The sequence below is a fragment of the Pseudopodoces humilis genome, chromosome 17 (assembly GCF_049639895.1).
Source record: "Pseudopodoces humilis isolate 2021_Gansu_Grassland_sample_001 chromosome 17, ASM4963989v1, whole genome shotgun sequence".
Classification (NCBI taxonomy): domain Eukaryota; kingdom Metazoa; phylum Chordata; class Aves; order Passeriformes; family Paridae; genus Pseudopodoces; species Pseudopodoces humilis.
In genome coordinates, this window is record NC_142216.1 from 13,682,766 (window position 1) to 13,698,718 (window position 15,953).

General features: G+C 41.8%; 1 protein-coding gene across 5 annotated transcripts in view; it reads left to right on the plus strand.

Moving 5' to 3' along the window:
• TENM2 (teneurin transmembrane protein 2) overlaps nt 1-15,953 on the plus strand; it is a 619,855-nt gene that overhangs the window by 494,421 nt on the left and 109,481 nt on the right. For all 5 annotated transcript variants that reach the window (XM_088063463.1, XM_088063464.1, XM_088063465.1 and 2 more), the window contains 2 exons: nt 2,705-2,818; nt 14,192-14,397. In XM_088063463.1, coding sequence (XP_087919589.1) covers nt 2,705-2,818; nt 14,192-14,397 — 320 coding nt within the window. The remainder of the gene's footprint in view (nt 1-2,704; nt 2,819-14,191; nt 14,398-15,953) is intronic.

A 15,953-nucleotide genomic window follows, 5' to 3' on the forward strand; every position in this document is an offset into this window, starting at 1 on the left:
GGAAGGAGCTCTAATTGCTCCTACCTAACGTGCATCCATGATTAAAACACAGTTATTAATGAAACCACGGTGTGCTTGGAAGCAGATGGATCACAGGGGTTTTTTAATACCATGTTAATAAGATCTTTTATAATTCCTTGTCTGAATTTACCTGGTAATTATAAGGTAGCAACTATAATTTTCTTGGACAGACTATTAGAATTTCTTTATCTCTCTGTTGTAAGGACTGGTTCATACTTGAAGCAGCAGGCTTTCATCTCTGCAAGTGACCTACATTTATGGTTACACTCCCAATAAAATAAAATAAAAAAAATGGCAACTTTGAATAGACATATTGAGAGTCTAAAACACAAAAGTCTAATTCTCCTCTGTGACTTGTTTGCATTGCAGGGCTTTGAAATTCACTTAATCTTTATGCACTTTTGGCTTTTGGGGCTGATCCAGCTGAATGTGGTGCCCATGCAGGGTGTGGGAATTGCTGACAGCACAAACCCACCCCGAGCTGCTCCTCTGCTGTCCCAGCCCCAGCACAGCTGTCTCTGCTCAGTGGGGCAGTCTGGATAAGCTGCAGTTTGGTGAGGTTTGAGCTTTGGGAATGACTTTTCAGTTTCATTTGCTGTACTTTGAAAAAATAAAAGAAAAAAATTTGTTGTCTGAGATTAGACTAAAAAAGCTTTTTAAAATGTTTGTTTTGGCAAGACAAATAAGTTGTAATTGAATAAATCATTTGATCCCACATAAATTTGTTGTGTATTTTCCAAGGATTCTTAAACTTTTCTACATACATGTAGAAATAAATTTTGAGTAGTTTCTTTGCAAAACATCCTTTTTAAGTTCATGTCTGTTATATTACATACCAGAGGCTTCAAGGCATTTTTTTTGTTTGTTTTTGTGAGGTACTTTGACATAATAGAAACAAAATGTGAAAATTCAGCATAAATGTGAAATCTGGCAACTGCCCTCTTCTCAGAAAATGTCTCCTGATTTTAGTTACTATTCTTAGGCAAAGCTTAGTCCATAGGATATCCAGGGGAAGATGGTGTTAGGAAACATGTCTTGCTCCCCTGCTGCTTTTGTCAAAAATACAGAGGTTAAACTCAGCATAGATTGCATGCTGAGAGATTTCCAGGGGTTGGGGTAGATGGATTCTGGGGGTGGGGAGTGCTTTTTGTTTTCTTGGGGCTTAGGAATGCGCATATGAATCAGTCACATCTAAACTGACTCCCTGCATTCTGAGATTATCTGAGTGGGAGCTCCAGCACTGTAAATAGCAGGTTCTGTGAGAAGTGTTTTACCTTTCCTATCCCAGCATCTACTCTTTGAACACTTAGTGTGTGGCCATTGCTGGGCCATTTGTGACCACTATAAACACTTTGAATTGGATGGAAAATATCTGATAATCTCATGTGGATCTGACACTGCAGAAGAGAACAATTCTAAGGATGCCCATAATCATAATTTTTTTTCCTGTGCACAAATTGCCAGTGAATCCTCTCAAACACCTTTTGACATAACTGGAAACGCTGCTCTCAGTGGTGTATAGGTTTACATACATCCTGTGTAAGCAGAAAGATGCAAAGAAAGGGAAAGAAGCAGCTTGGTGGGCTGCTCTGTACTGAGAGTGCCATGGGGATAATGTGATGAGAGTGTGCAGGTAGCTGTGTTTATACAAGGTGAAGATGCACATAAATCCACGGGCTGAATGATTCAGACCTGTCAAGTCTCATGCATTATGCACAGGACTTATTCAATTAGCCCTGCCACAGTGCCTATAACTCAGGCACTTGTGCTGTGCGTGTTTGGCCTCGCTCCCACCGCTCAGCTCGTGTTCCAGGGGCGGCTGCACAGCCTCTGACACGGCCACACGGACCGGTCCCTGCCCCAGGGATGGCCAGGGCTTGGGGCCATGGGCTCAAAAAACGGGGAGGTGAAAGGATTGGCACAGCACAGGCTTGGTCAGGGAAGCTCAATCTCCAAAATGAAGATAGAGGCTCTATAATGGCTTCACACTGAGAGTAGGGGCAGGCTGGGTATTGGGAAGAAATTAATGCCTCTGACAGTGGTGAGGCCCTGGCACAGGTTGCCCAGATGAACTGGGGATGCCCCAGCCCTGGAAGTGTTCACAGTGAGGTTGGGCAGGGCTTGGAGCAACCTGGTCTAGTGGAAGATGTCCCTGCCCCTGGCAGGAGATTGGAGCTGGATGATCTTTCAGGTTGCTTCCAGCCCAAACCATTCTGTGATTCTGTTATTCTAATGTATTGATTTAAATAAGTTATACTAACACAAAACAATTGCATTACCAAGTCACTACTTTACATAGGGCTAAAGCCAATTTTATAATCAACATATAAATTACCACCTATAATTTAAACTCGGAGCTGGTACTTGCACCAAGTGCTTTGTTTCCCCATGCGTCCCCCGCACTTTGTGAGTCGGGAAAGTGTTCGCGTGGTGCCGGCTCTGCCCAGGCTTGTGAGCATTTTGCCTTTTGTATTTCAGTGCCACACGGATGCGTGTGAGCCACCGGGGCTCGCTTTTGTTCACTTGGATTTTTGGGGGATGGGATGGGGTGTGCGGGGCGTTTTGTGCCTGTTCTTTTAGCGCATCCCCATCCTTGCGAGCCGAGTGGTTCTGGGGCGTAGCCGCGAGGCGCTCGGGTGTCCGCAGCCGCGCTGACCGCTGTCTGTGTCCCCTGTGTCCGCAGCCATGCATCTCCTGGGGCTGAACTGGCAGCTGCAGCCGGCCGAGGCTCCGACCTTCAACAACGGGCTGCGCCCGCCCGGCGAGGACGGCCCGCCCGCGCCGCCTGCCGGCAGAGGTGGGTCCGCGCCGCGCCCCGAGCGACCCTGCCGAACCGCCAGAACCGCCCCGAACCGCCCCTAAACACTGCCCGGACCGACCCTAAACACCGCCCGAACTGCCCCTGAACACCGCCCGAACTGCCCTAAACATCACCCGGACCGCCCCTAAACACTGCCCGGACCGACCCTAAACACCGCCCGAACTGCCCCTGAACACCGCCCGAACTGCCCTAAACATCACCCGGACCGCCCCTGAACACCGCCCGAACTGCCCCTGAACACCGCCCGAACTGCCCTAAACATCACCCGGACCGCCCCTAAACACTGCCCGGACCAACCCTGAACACCGCCCGAACTGCCCCTGAACACCGCCCGAACTGCCCTAAACATCACCCGGACCGCCCCTAAACACTGCCCGGACCGACCCTGAACACCGCCCGAACTGCCCCTAAACACCGCCTGAACCGCCCTAAACATCACCCGGACCGCCCCTAAACACCGCCCGAACTGCCCCTGAACATCACCCGGACCGCCCCGAACCGCCACCCGGACCGCCCCTAAACACCGCCCGAACTGCCCCTGAACATCACCCGGACCGCCCTAAACATCACCCGAACCGCCCCTAAACACCACCCAAACCGCCACAAAATGCCCTAAACACTAACTGAACCAGCCTAAAATGCCCCAAAATCCCACCTGCACTGCCCCAAAACACCACCTGAACCACCCTAAAACACCCCTAAATGCCAGCCGCCACAAAACACTACCATCCCTTAACACGATCTGAACCACCACACGACACCCTAAACGCCACCTGAACTGCCCCAAACTGTCCCAAAACGCTGCCAAGCCACCACAAATCACCCCAAAACAGCGCTGAACCCCTACAAACTGCCCTAAATGCTACTGAGCTGCCCCAAAACTGCCACACGGTCCCAAAACGCTGCTGAGCCACGGCAAATCACCCCAAAACGCCACTGAATCCCCACAAATCTCCCCAAAATGCCATCAAACCCCCACAAATCTCCCCAAAATGCCATCAAACCCCTAGAAACCGCCCCAAAACGCTGCCCACAGCCCCAGAACGCCGCCCATGCTCTCCCCTGTGGCTCTCGGCGTTCCCCTGCGCGCCGGCCGCGTGCTCGGGCGCTCGCGCTCCATCCCGTGCGTTATCTCCTGTGCGTTATCGCTTGTGAAGCTGCGCTGCCATGGACTTGGCTTTATTGGCTACGTGTTCTTTCTCCAGGTATAGCTTCGAGATCTCAGAGAAAGAGGAGATTGAGGGAGCTGGGGCTGTTTTTGAGAGGTGACGGAGAGGGGACCTCACTGATTGTGTAAATATCCCAGAGCATGGAGCAGGCTCTTCACAGTGCTTCCAACAGGAGGCAACAGGCAGGAGCTGGTGCCCAGGAGGCTCCACCTGAGCGTGAGGCAGAACTCCTGTGCAGTGACCAAGCACTGGATCATATTGTCCCCATCTCCCTCACTGGGGATATTCCAGAACCTTCAGGACACAATTTTTTTCCCTGTGCTCTGGGATGACCCTGCTGGAGCAGGAGGTGAACATGACTCACTGTGATCCTTTCCTACCTGACCCGTTCTGAGATTCTGTGAAAAGCTTGGTTTAGTGCTTGAGAGAAGTCAAGAACTGGCTTGCAGCCAGGACCACATCCCTGGTTCTTCTTTCTCAGATGAATTCTAATAGCAAACACCAAGGACAGCAGAATTTGACCCATGGTAAACAGTCTGTCCTGTGATATTCATGTGAGAAATTAGACAACAAATGGTTTCTTTTTCTCTTAAAGAAAAACTGAGGAAGATGACAAAGACATGGCAGTGGAAAGAAAAAATAAGTAAAACCTAGAACCAGAAATACTTTCTTAAACTGAGAATACATGTTAAAAACACAGAGAAGTTACGTGTCACAAAAATTATTTTAATCATTTAAATGGAATGCTTTTTACTGGTGAGGTTCAGGGGTTTTCTTTGCTGCATCACAGTAAGGTCTTCTCTGGTTATTACAAAAATTATGGGAAGGCAGAACAGAATGTTGCAGTTAAACAAAGCACCTCCCACACTTTAGTGTGCTGGGATGGTGGATGGTGTGACTGTAACAGGAGAAGTCTGAGCACTTGATTTTTGTCACCTGAAAAGTTCTACTCAGAGACTGAGCACTGTCTTGCACTCAGGCTCATGTTAAGCTTGGTAATTGCCAAAGCAAGTGTTAGAAGCAAATGCTGACACAGGACACTTGTATTGGGAAAACAATCACTTAAAATAGAGCTGGGAAAGGAAACTGAGTTGCTCTTTTATGAGCTTGATCATTTCATGGATTTGCTTCTGTTTTCAATAAATGGTGATGCTGCTGCACCTCAGCTTCTCCATGTGTTCCATGGAGGGTCCAGTATTGACTTCCTCCTTGTCTTGAAATCCTACATCCTGATGGTGCCAAAAACCTGAACATTTTTAGACAAGTGTTCATTGGTTTGGCTTTCGTCTCTGGCTGGCTGTAGGTCGAAGTGCATGAACAGCACATCCCTAAGTGCAGAGTGTTTGCATTGCTGCTGAACTGCCTGCAGGTTGTGCACAGGTGAGAGACCCTGTGGTTTTGGGCAGGATCCTGAAGAGCTCAGGTCGGTAATTATGGTCATTTAGCAGACAACTGCAGGGCTTTAACACCTTTCCCAATTCCCTCCCTGCAGCTTTTTGTTGCAATCTCTGTGCAAATATAGGGCAGCAGGACTGGAATGTGCTCATCTGCCTGGGGCACTTCAGTGCAAATTCTGGCAGTTTATCCCAGCCCCACTCTAATTAGCTTTGCACATTTGAAGAGGCTGAGATGCTGTTTTGGGAGTGGTAACCTCCTGTAGAGGAGACAAGGAGACAGAACTGCTGGTTATGTCTTAAATTGCTGCAGTTAGCTTTCCTTAGAGCATGCTGGAAAAGTTTACTTGTTCTTCTGACATTTTGTGGAAGGTTGCTGAAATGCTGATAACGTGGGGGAAGGAGGAAGAACAATATTTAGGCAAGTAAACTTCCACAGTGGAATAAAATGAATGACAGTTTGGATGAACACAAGGAATATCGAAAAGACAAATTCTTAGAGCAGGGAAGGGTGAAAAGTTTTTCTACCTCACCTTCCTTTTTATTATGTCCAAGTTAATATTGCTATCCCAGCAGTTTTTAGGAAAGCCTCTGACAGCTTTTAACACAACAACCATTTCAGGGCTCTGGCTGTGGAGAGTGACCTTTCTATAATTGACACAACTCAGGATGAAGCCATTCTTTTCAAAACAAGGGTCTCCCAAAGAAACCTTTAACCCTTAGTCTGAGAAGGGCCACTCAAACACAAGCTGTGCCTACTCAGCAAGCAAAGCATTTTAAAGTAGAGTAATTTGAAAGGAGAAAAAAAAAAAGAGAAAAAAAAAGCAGGTATTCAATTTGATCTGCCTGTTCCTTATTAAGAGACTAAATTCTGGTAGGAAATAATAAAACTGCAATTTAAGAGGAATGTAAATTACTTTATTACTGCATTTTCCTATCTGAATGAAAACAAAATTCACTATTAAGATAACACAGTTTCAGGTTTTTTGTAATTACACACTACATCTCACTAATAGTGGGTATGTCTGAAAGGAGGAGGCAAGAGCAATGGGCAGAACAATCCTCAGTGCTGCTTTAAAACTGCAAGTGAAGTCCACCATGCTGTGAAAGTTATGTTCAACTAGGGATTTAAATTAGGAGACAAAAATTTCTTTCTTAATAGAGATCATAAGGCAGCATCCCTTCATAGTGCATAAAACCCCAAAACCTGATACTGCCTTGGAATTTCTACAGGGATGAGATAGATTGTAATGACATTAAAAAATCCTTCTGAGAGTGAAGCCCGTTTATCTCTTATGTATATCTTACGTTGTGTAAGGATAATGTTAGAATTTGGGTGTAATAAATCTAAATTAAGGGGAAAATGGGGGAAAAAGAAAAGAGGCATGTTTGGGAATAATTGCTTCTTCAAAAAGAAGTGAAATAGATGATCTTATGGGATTTATCTGTGCCTGAATTCTGTGACTCTATGCCAAAAGTTTTCTACATTTAAAATTATGTGGTGGGCTAGATACACATTTCCATAAAATCTATGGCTATGTTTCCTTTCTAATTGACAGAATATGCTGTAAATTCAACTTTAATAATTTCAGAGGACACCTAAGATATCCTTCAATTTATATGGAAATATCCAAACTAACCCCTGCTGAAAACCCATATAAAGAATGCTTTAGTATCAACTTTTTTGTTTAGGGTATAGATTTAGCGAATTTTCTAGTAATTAAATATTGACTTAGTATTTTTTATGTTGATTATTTGCTATAGTAATGTTCTAGAGAGCTGAAAAACACAGGAAGAGATTGTGATCTCTGATTCTAGAACCTCCCATTTTAAAAGACACCAAAAATAATTGTGGACAGTTGTGGAAAGATCACTTTAGGTACAATAAATACACTGACTATTTGGAAAAAGTTGATATGAATTTGTGTTTTGATACTCACATAATCCAGGGTTTGCTTGTCTTTGGATGAACCAACCTGATCCAAATTAATGCTCACTTTGAGGTACTTCACAAAGTCTGCCACAGTGTGTGTGGATTTCAGAAAGGCTTTTTCAAAAATATTAGAGTTATTAAATATTAGATGTGTCATATAAAATGCTTGTTTCCAGATAGCAAATTCAGAATTACAAATATAATGTCAATAACGAAACAAAGAAAGTTTAATTAGCTGTTAAATCTGGCACCATCTCACTCGCTTGAGATGAGAGAGAGGAAAACCAGATTTGTACAGATGTAGCAGCAATGTGCCTTGGATGGGTGTGGGAAGCTGAGCTCAGCAGTCATTGTGGAGCTGTACAGGTTGTGTCCAGCTCTCTCCAAACCACGTTGAGAGCTCTGCCAGATGCTGCAGCTGCGAGTCACGTTTCGGTTCGCACACAACTTGTTTTCTAATAGTTCCGAGATTTTATTAGCAATGCAGCGCACAGGCGATGCTGAAGGAGTAACAAGATTCTGAAAGGGGAGGATGTGCCATCCTGACAGAAGGATGAGCTGGGCTTCAGATGCCAAGAGAGCAGCTCCTGACTCTGCCTGAGGCACCGCTGCTGCCCCCGACCGCGCTCCCGCTGAAAGCGACCCTGCGCACGCTGGAAGGGCTCGGCGGCAGCTGCAGGCAGCTCCTTGTCTTGTAAGAGATAAACTCATCCCTCATTAACAGTGTAAACAACATGAATCTCTCGGTTTGCACTGTTTCCTGCCAGACAGACGATCAAAATGGAATAACAGCCAATGTGTTTTAAATGTCACTTCTGTTTCCTTCATCCAGCTTAATCAAGACGAGCCATCGTTTTCCAGGTGGATTAATCTTATTAAGTAGTTATGTGGCTAATGTAATGTAGGTCTTAATTAACACGTTAGCAAGCAGAAGTGTTAAGATGGAGGCTATGAAGACTTGCAGATGTGGTCTTCTGAAAATACCCCAGACTCAAGGGTTGTCTCAGAAAAGCAAAGGATTTGGCTAAATTCAACAGAAGAGGAATTTTAGATTTGTGGGTTTGTTAATGGTGATAGTGTGAGTTGCTCTGTTCAAAGTCAGGTGATGAAGTTTGGTATATGCCATCAGAGATGATTGTTATCCTGATTTAGAAATCCATCCCAGTATGCATTTGCTCTTTGTGAAATACAGTGAACCAACAGATCTTAATTTTATTTCAGTTATAATTTGCTTTTGATACTGAAATCAATGACTCTTGTGAAGCCATGCTCACATGAATGTGAAGATGTGCCTGAATTTTTAGGTGTATCAGATTTGTCATATTTTACTAAAAGCAAAAGACTTCATTTCACTGCCACACTGACTGGCTGCAGCTGACCCAGAGCCAGGCTCTTACAGACATTCTTACAGACATTCTCTTCTTCAAAGGGATTTCCTCTTTTTATTTCCTCTTGCCCAATAGAAATTTAGGCTTCTGACCAGACAACCTGAGGTTTTGTTTTTGTACCAGAAGCTGTTTTCCTGGATTTCTGAAAGCTCATGCAGTCAGAAGCTTCCTTCCTCCTCTCTTCCTAAAACAGAGCTCATTGGTACCTCATCATCTGCAGCAGAACTGAAGTTCAAATGTGCCACAGCAGCTCCTCCTAACAAATTGTCATTGCCTGGCTTTTTAGCTCATTACAGCTGGGGGAATTTGTTTTGCAGTAGCAGTCAATCTATTGTACACATTCCAGAAATAATCTGTTCTCACCTGAGTCCTAGGGCACTTAGGTGATATTAGATAATTTGAAGTGTAAGTTCATATAGGGAGTTGTCAGTATGGTAACAGTGCATAGCACTGATTTTTCCACTGAAGAGATTTGCATAGAAAATATATTTTCTACTTTATTTTATTTGCCTTTCTGGAACAATAAGATATGTTTGGTCATATAAGTAGCAAATTTACCTAAGGAAAAAAGTTAAATTATTTTGAAGAACCATAGTAATTCTCACACAATTTTTTTTGGCAAAAAGTCAGTGCAGTCTATTTTTATATTGAATGGTTTCCTTTACACAGCTGTACCATAAATTTCTTTAGAATTCCAAGTAATCTGTGAAGATCCCTGGCTATATAAAAAGAACAACAGAAAAATAAGCTAGATAAAAAAAGGTAAGCTGTGTTTTTAGCAGTGATTTATAAGAAATATAGAATTATAGGAAAAGAAGTTAAAGAAAGTTTAACCAACCCTGGTGGAATTTATTCCTTGTATTTAATTTGAGGTTGTCCACATTATCTTGGTAGTTCATTTCTGATCCATTGGAATGGTTATTCTGCTAGATATTTTTCAAGAGTGCTATCAAGATGCAATTTGCAGTCATCCCCATGATAGAGGCACACAGTCACAGGACTGGAGTTAATTGCTGTTTAAATGTGATGTCTGTAGTGTGACACTGCTGGTAGCCAGATTTCATTTTTATTTTTAATTTTAGCTACAGTGTAGGATACTGTAGTTATAAATAATCAAGTATATCTGGTTTCAGTGTAAATACAGCTCTGCCTGCATAGCTGACACTGCTTGACATCAGTTAAATTAAAGGCTGACTGGGCATGTCCCATCCACTGCCACCTTGAATCTGACCTCCAGCTCACAGATGAGACCTGCTGACAACTTAGCAGGGGGAGTTTGCATTGCTGTTGTCATGGATTGCCTGTCTGATAGCTTCAAAGGCAAATACTCTTGAATGCTAAAACAGTCTTTTCAAATGTATATGCCAAAATAGTAATTCAGCTGGGTAAATAAAACAGCAGTTTAAATGAGTAAGTGTTATTTAGTTGATGAATATATGTTTGACTGAGTGATTGAAATGGCTCCCCTGGGTAAGATGAAGAAGTATGCTTTTAAAACTCTTTTGTAGATGTTTATAGAGAGAAAATGACAGGGGAAAAAATCAAGTATCTATGGGGTTATGAGATAAACATGGAACTTTACAACAGTCACCCACAACAGAGAGAATGATCTTGGGATTCATTTGTTCACAGCAGTATGAGTAGTTTGGGTTGGTCTTTCTTCACAAATTTGTCAGTTTGTCACATCTGTAACTTCACTTAAATGTAGTTGATGCTCTTTGAATGTGATCTGCAGTGGTCCATCACATGGAAAAGCTTCTAAAAATAGCTGGAGGGGAGTGAGTCAGGTGGCAAGATACATTCTCTGCATTAGGAGGTGAGGAGTGAAGGGAGCTACAATAAAAGTTTGAGTCTCTAGTGACAGGGTTTGCCAGTGAAGCTGTTAGTGCAGAAAAATGCATTGCAGATACCAAAGCTAGGATGATGGTCTGCTTTTCAGGTTGAAGAAAGATAAATTTTAGCCTATTAACTAAGGCAGATTCAGTGGCCATATCTACTTTGCAGTTATATCTACTCTGTATTTATTTCCTGGGGAGGAAGGAATGGGAAGAGGCCAGTGTTGATACACCTCCTGTAATATTTATATTTACTGCTCTGCCTTCCTCATCTTCAAGGTGAGAATGGTTAATAATTCTGTCATTGTTAATAATTCTGTTTTACAAGTAGGCATCTGAGAACAGCAAGATCATGGTGCACTGGCAGTATCAGAGCAAGGAGCAGAACAAGGATGCTGTCTCTAGTTTTGTGCCTCATACCAACAAGGGTAACTCAACAGGAATTTATGAGAGCATGATTTAATAATGCATAATCTTTAGAGTTTATTGATGTCTTGTTGGACTTAAAACTTTATAAGTTGTTAGCTAAGCTTGCAAGTGTGAAACTTAGATTTTAGTTGAACTTCAAGCATTTCTAAATTTTGTTATTACAGCATTGTAATGTAGCTCCATAAAAAACAGGATATCATGAATTAAATTCTTAAAAGCAAAAGGAAAGGATCCTTTCAGCATGCCAGAGGTGAGGCAGCAGCTGTTCCTTGCAGATGTGACACAGGCTGGGTATGGCGCTGCACTACAGAAGTACAGACTGAAAAGAGTCACCCATCTGCCCCATTCTTTGCTTCAGGTTAAATACATCTCCATCACTTGTGAGAACTCTTAAATCTTAACCTGATCTTAAAATCCCCTGCTGTGTTGACCCCCTGTCACAATTCCCTTCTAGGGGAGGTTTTCCTAAGATGTTCCAGGAGGGATGGTTTGGAGAACTAGAAACCAGGTCATTTGTGTTGTAGAGCAAAATAAAGCAGAGCATCTGTGGGGAGATGCTTCCAAGGATAACATCAAAGTGAACAGAATCATTTCAGTGTTAGGAACCTGAATCATGTCTCTAGGCTCAGTAATAACTACAAATTCAATTGTCTCCTCTGCTGTTTTCACCAATTTTTATTTCACCATGATAACTTCAACATTTTGATGAGAAATACAAAGGAATGCTCTTCCAGTAGTATTTTTGGGGAAAGGGTGACATTCAATATATTTTTTCACCTTTGCATGCTGAAATACTATGAATGTACCTCTGGTTTGCCTGATGGCTGAAATTTTATTGTTTTAGCTTAATTGATGAATTGAGGATCCTTGAGTCCTGAAAAATGCCCTTTCCCAGTGAGAAATACAAAGCAGAACTTTGGATATCCAAAGGAAGCTGAGGCAAAATTTATCCAGAAATACTAAAACTTGATCCTCTCTTAAAACTAAATTTATTTACAAGGTTACAATTCTAGAGAATATATACATAATTAGCAAAAGCCATTGACACTTTTGGAGTTGCTTTAATAGCCTGTGAAACTATAATTACCAGCAGAGACTACTGTGGTCTTACCATGCACATGCTACAGACAATTGGTACGCTGGATAATAATAACAATTCCTGGAAATTATTTTTTCTTTGACTGGTTGGCTATGGATATATTGCTCCTGAAGAACAAGGTTCTTTAGCGTGTCAAGGAGCCTTTTGCATCTTAGATACTGTTGATCTTCATTAAAGAATGCTTAGTCTTCTTCCAAAAAAAATTATTCTAAGAATACTGAAAAAATATTCATCATTTACTACCATATGTTGCAATTGTGCAGTAAATGTAATGTTCTTAAAGGAGGTGAAGGTGCCTGCAGTCTTTTGCTGATTTCCCAGCTCTGCCAGTGCTTCCAGCATAACATGCCAAAGGTGATTTTTGGTGTCTTCTCTGTCCCTGGTTTTCCTCTCTGTATGGGTGGGTAAGAACTAATTTAAATTCTGGTGAGAAGATGCCTGCCTTCATTGAGATAGGAACCTTGAGATAACCTCTGTTGCAGTAATCCACTAGAAATGAATTCCTGTCGTTTCCATGAAGCAGGACGTGTTTTGATCTGGTTGCTCTCCACACTTCTGGTGGCTCTAAGGGCACATTGCTTGACACTCTCAGCCATTTTTCCTTTCTTTGCAGCCTCTTGTTGCAGCTTCTTCTGCTTTCTTTGTTAGTGCTATGATGTTATTGTAGACCCATTACCATAGGAAATGAAAAGTTGCCAAAAACTGTATAGCAGTTGGTATTCAGAGCATTCTTTTACCATTTCAAAACACTGCCAACATAGTATCTGTTTCATTATGTACAAGTGTAAGTGCTGCTAACACAGATAATTTAGAATCTATAATTGAAACCGTGCTTTTGCAGTTCTCTCAATTAAAGATAGTCAAGACAGAAAAGCTGTTATGTACCTACCTGCTGGAATTATATGTTGTTCTGTGCCATCCCATTACATTCATACAGTGCTGGAATATATTTCAAAAGTAACTTGCCATTTATTGAAAACAGCATTCCACCACAGCAGAAAACCCCCCCTGAAGTAAACACTGACCTTTTTACAAATGCTGTCAGGTTGTATCAGAGGTATCACTACCATCCAGTCTATGGTAATAGTGGTATTAGTGATACCTTTAAATTTCTGTGAATGCTAACAGATATTTTCTGTGGGTTCCTGGTTTGTTACAGTGTCTGTTGTAAGAATTTTTAAATGGATTTCTCACCATGTTGTTTGGAAATGCAAACACAGAATCAAACGTTGCTGCATATTGTAGCTTAAAAACACTGTTAACTCCGTGTTCTGCACTCCATGTTTAAAATATGTGTAGCCTCAGAACCTGTTCAGTTGAGAACAGAAGGGATTTGCACCATATTTTAAGGGTTGAGTATTTCATGGGCTGAAAGCCAGAGCACTCAACCAGAAAGGTCTTGTATCTTGTCTTCAATAATGCATGCTGAAAAACCATCAAATGATGGATTTTAACTAACCACAGCACAAGGGAAAAAGACTCGTAGATAGACCCTGCTTCAGGCAGAGGGAACTTAAAAGGCACTGCACTGAGCTGTGCTAACTCTGTTTCAGGGAGAAGAAGTAAGTTAGAGTACAGAAATTGTCCTCTAAACCCTTTTGTGGGCATTCCATTTCTTCTGTCAACTCTCTTGTCTGTGACCTAAAGTTTATTGGACTACTTTAGTAAAGAAAACAGTGGTAATAAAAACTTGTAATCAGTTCATTTAATTGAAGTTACCCTTCAGTTCACCTTTCTGGCAATTTTTATACCCTGCTTGTGTACAAGATGCAACTGAAAGGAGCACGGGGGGATTCACATGTGCTTAATTGACTCTCTGCTGTTGCTGTTTGATCAGTGAGGAGCAATCACAGAATTAAAGCGTTTGAGGGATGAGAAGATTGCTGATGCTCCACAGAAGAAAAGGTTTGCACAGGTTTTGTTTCAGATATAAGGGCCAAATTCTTACATGCTGATTGAAACAGCAGGCAGATTACATTAGAATAAAAAAGTTAGTTTGATTTAAGAGGTGTCACTGCCACAGATATTCATCTTGAATGAATAAAACTACCTGTATTAAAGCCAGTTATCTCATTTGATTTATATTTGCTTTTGTTTTATAGGACCATGGGTCACTAGGAATAGCAGCATAGATAGTGGAGAAACAGAAGTTGGCCACAGGGTCACCCAGGAGGTGCCCCCCGGAGTTTTTTGGAGGTCTCAGATCCATATCAGCCAGCCACAGTTCCTGAAGTTCAACATATCCTTAGGGAAGGATGCTCTTTTTGGTGTTTATATAAGAAGAGGACTCCCACCATCACATGCCCAGGTACTTTATCAATGTTTGTTGGCTTTGAATGTCAGAATGCAAAATCTAGGTCATCTTTATTAGGTTTATTTTGGAGTTTACAGAATTCAAATGTAGAGATTTCCTGAATTCCTTCATTTGTGATATTTGACTGAACCACCTTCATCTGAACAATTTCAGGTTGTTACATACTTCAGCAATACATTTATAAAAGAAGTAATTATGTCTCTGCCATTCAAATGGGGTTTTAAATCTCTGATATTATCTTGGCACAAATTGGGATAGAACTGTCCAGTTATCTATGAGGCAAAAATGATGAGTTGAGGACCAAAACCTTTGATTAGACTTAGGAGTAAAGGAGTGAGGAGGTTGATATGGGTTTATTACCTCTGCTTCTAAGAATTTGTGCAGAAGGAGCTTTGGCTGTGAAAAATTCATCAGTTTACTGTGTTAAGCTGTTTTCCAATGTTCTGTGAGTTACTGAGTGTGTCTGACTGGTAAGAAACCAGGATCAGCAGTGCACAGCCCAAGGAGGGGAGGACATGTGGTCAGTTTTCCATGTTAGCATATGGTGTCCTGAAATTTGATACAAAGACTAAGAAATGGGAAATTGCAGAAGGCTGTTGACTGATTTTCAGTCATTTCCAGCCATCCAGGCAACACAAAAATATATCTTCAGAGAAAATGTTCCAGGGTGGGAGCCTTTCTTAAGAATGTTTTGATTTTGTCCGTAAGGCTTCATTCAATATGCTGTCTTGAGGGTGAAATTATGTCTGTGGATCTTCAGCTGTTCCAGTGAGGTAATGGCATCATTCATTGCACATGTCTCATTTAATTCAGAATTTTAGTGCTCCCTTTCCCTATTCTATCAAGAATAAAATGACAATTTAGTTGAGGAGAACAAACAAAAGTATAAATCATGAAGTGAAAATTACTTAGGGCTACCAAAGCTCTGAAGCAATCATCAAAGTTTGCTAGAAATACAGGTTAATTTTAATTTTTTGAAGATGACAAAGAGAGAGATATGCCTGTATCTTTTACAAGAAATCCGGTTGGAAGTACCTGGTAGTACAAAATACATTTTTTTTAATTCAGGATTAACTTTATATTGCAGTGTGATCAGATGTATTTGTTCTAGGTTTCATTATGATGTTCTCATCTGAGAAGGCTGTGATCAGGCCGGGTTTTTTCTTTCACTCCACTTCACATGGAAAGAATAGAATTTTTGTGACCTTTCTGGTAAATTAAATAATGAGAAATATCATCTGTGTTTCTTCTTGACCTGGATTCCTCCCCAGGGGACTTGTTTTCCAGTCTTCAGAGGAAGCAGTTCTAAACCTCTTCCTAAGTGGAGTTTATGAAATCTGCTGTGTATAAACTAGTATAGATCTGGTCTGAATCTGCAATATAAACCAGCATAAACTTCCCACAATCAGGCAGGGTCCTGGTGCTTGTTAATAGGGTGCTACAGCAGGAGATTCCATGGCATTTTTACCCAGCAATCAAAATTCAGTCAAGCTGCTACCAAGAGAAATTATTTTAGAATAAGAAAGGCAAGCTGTTACAGACCTGAGTTA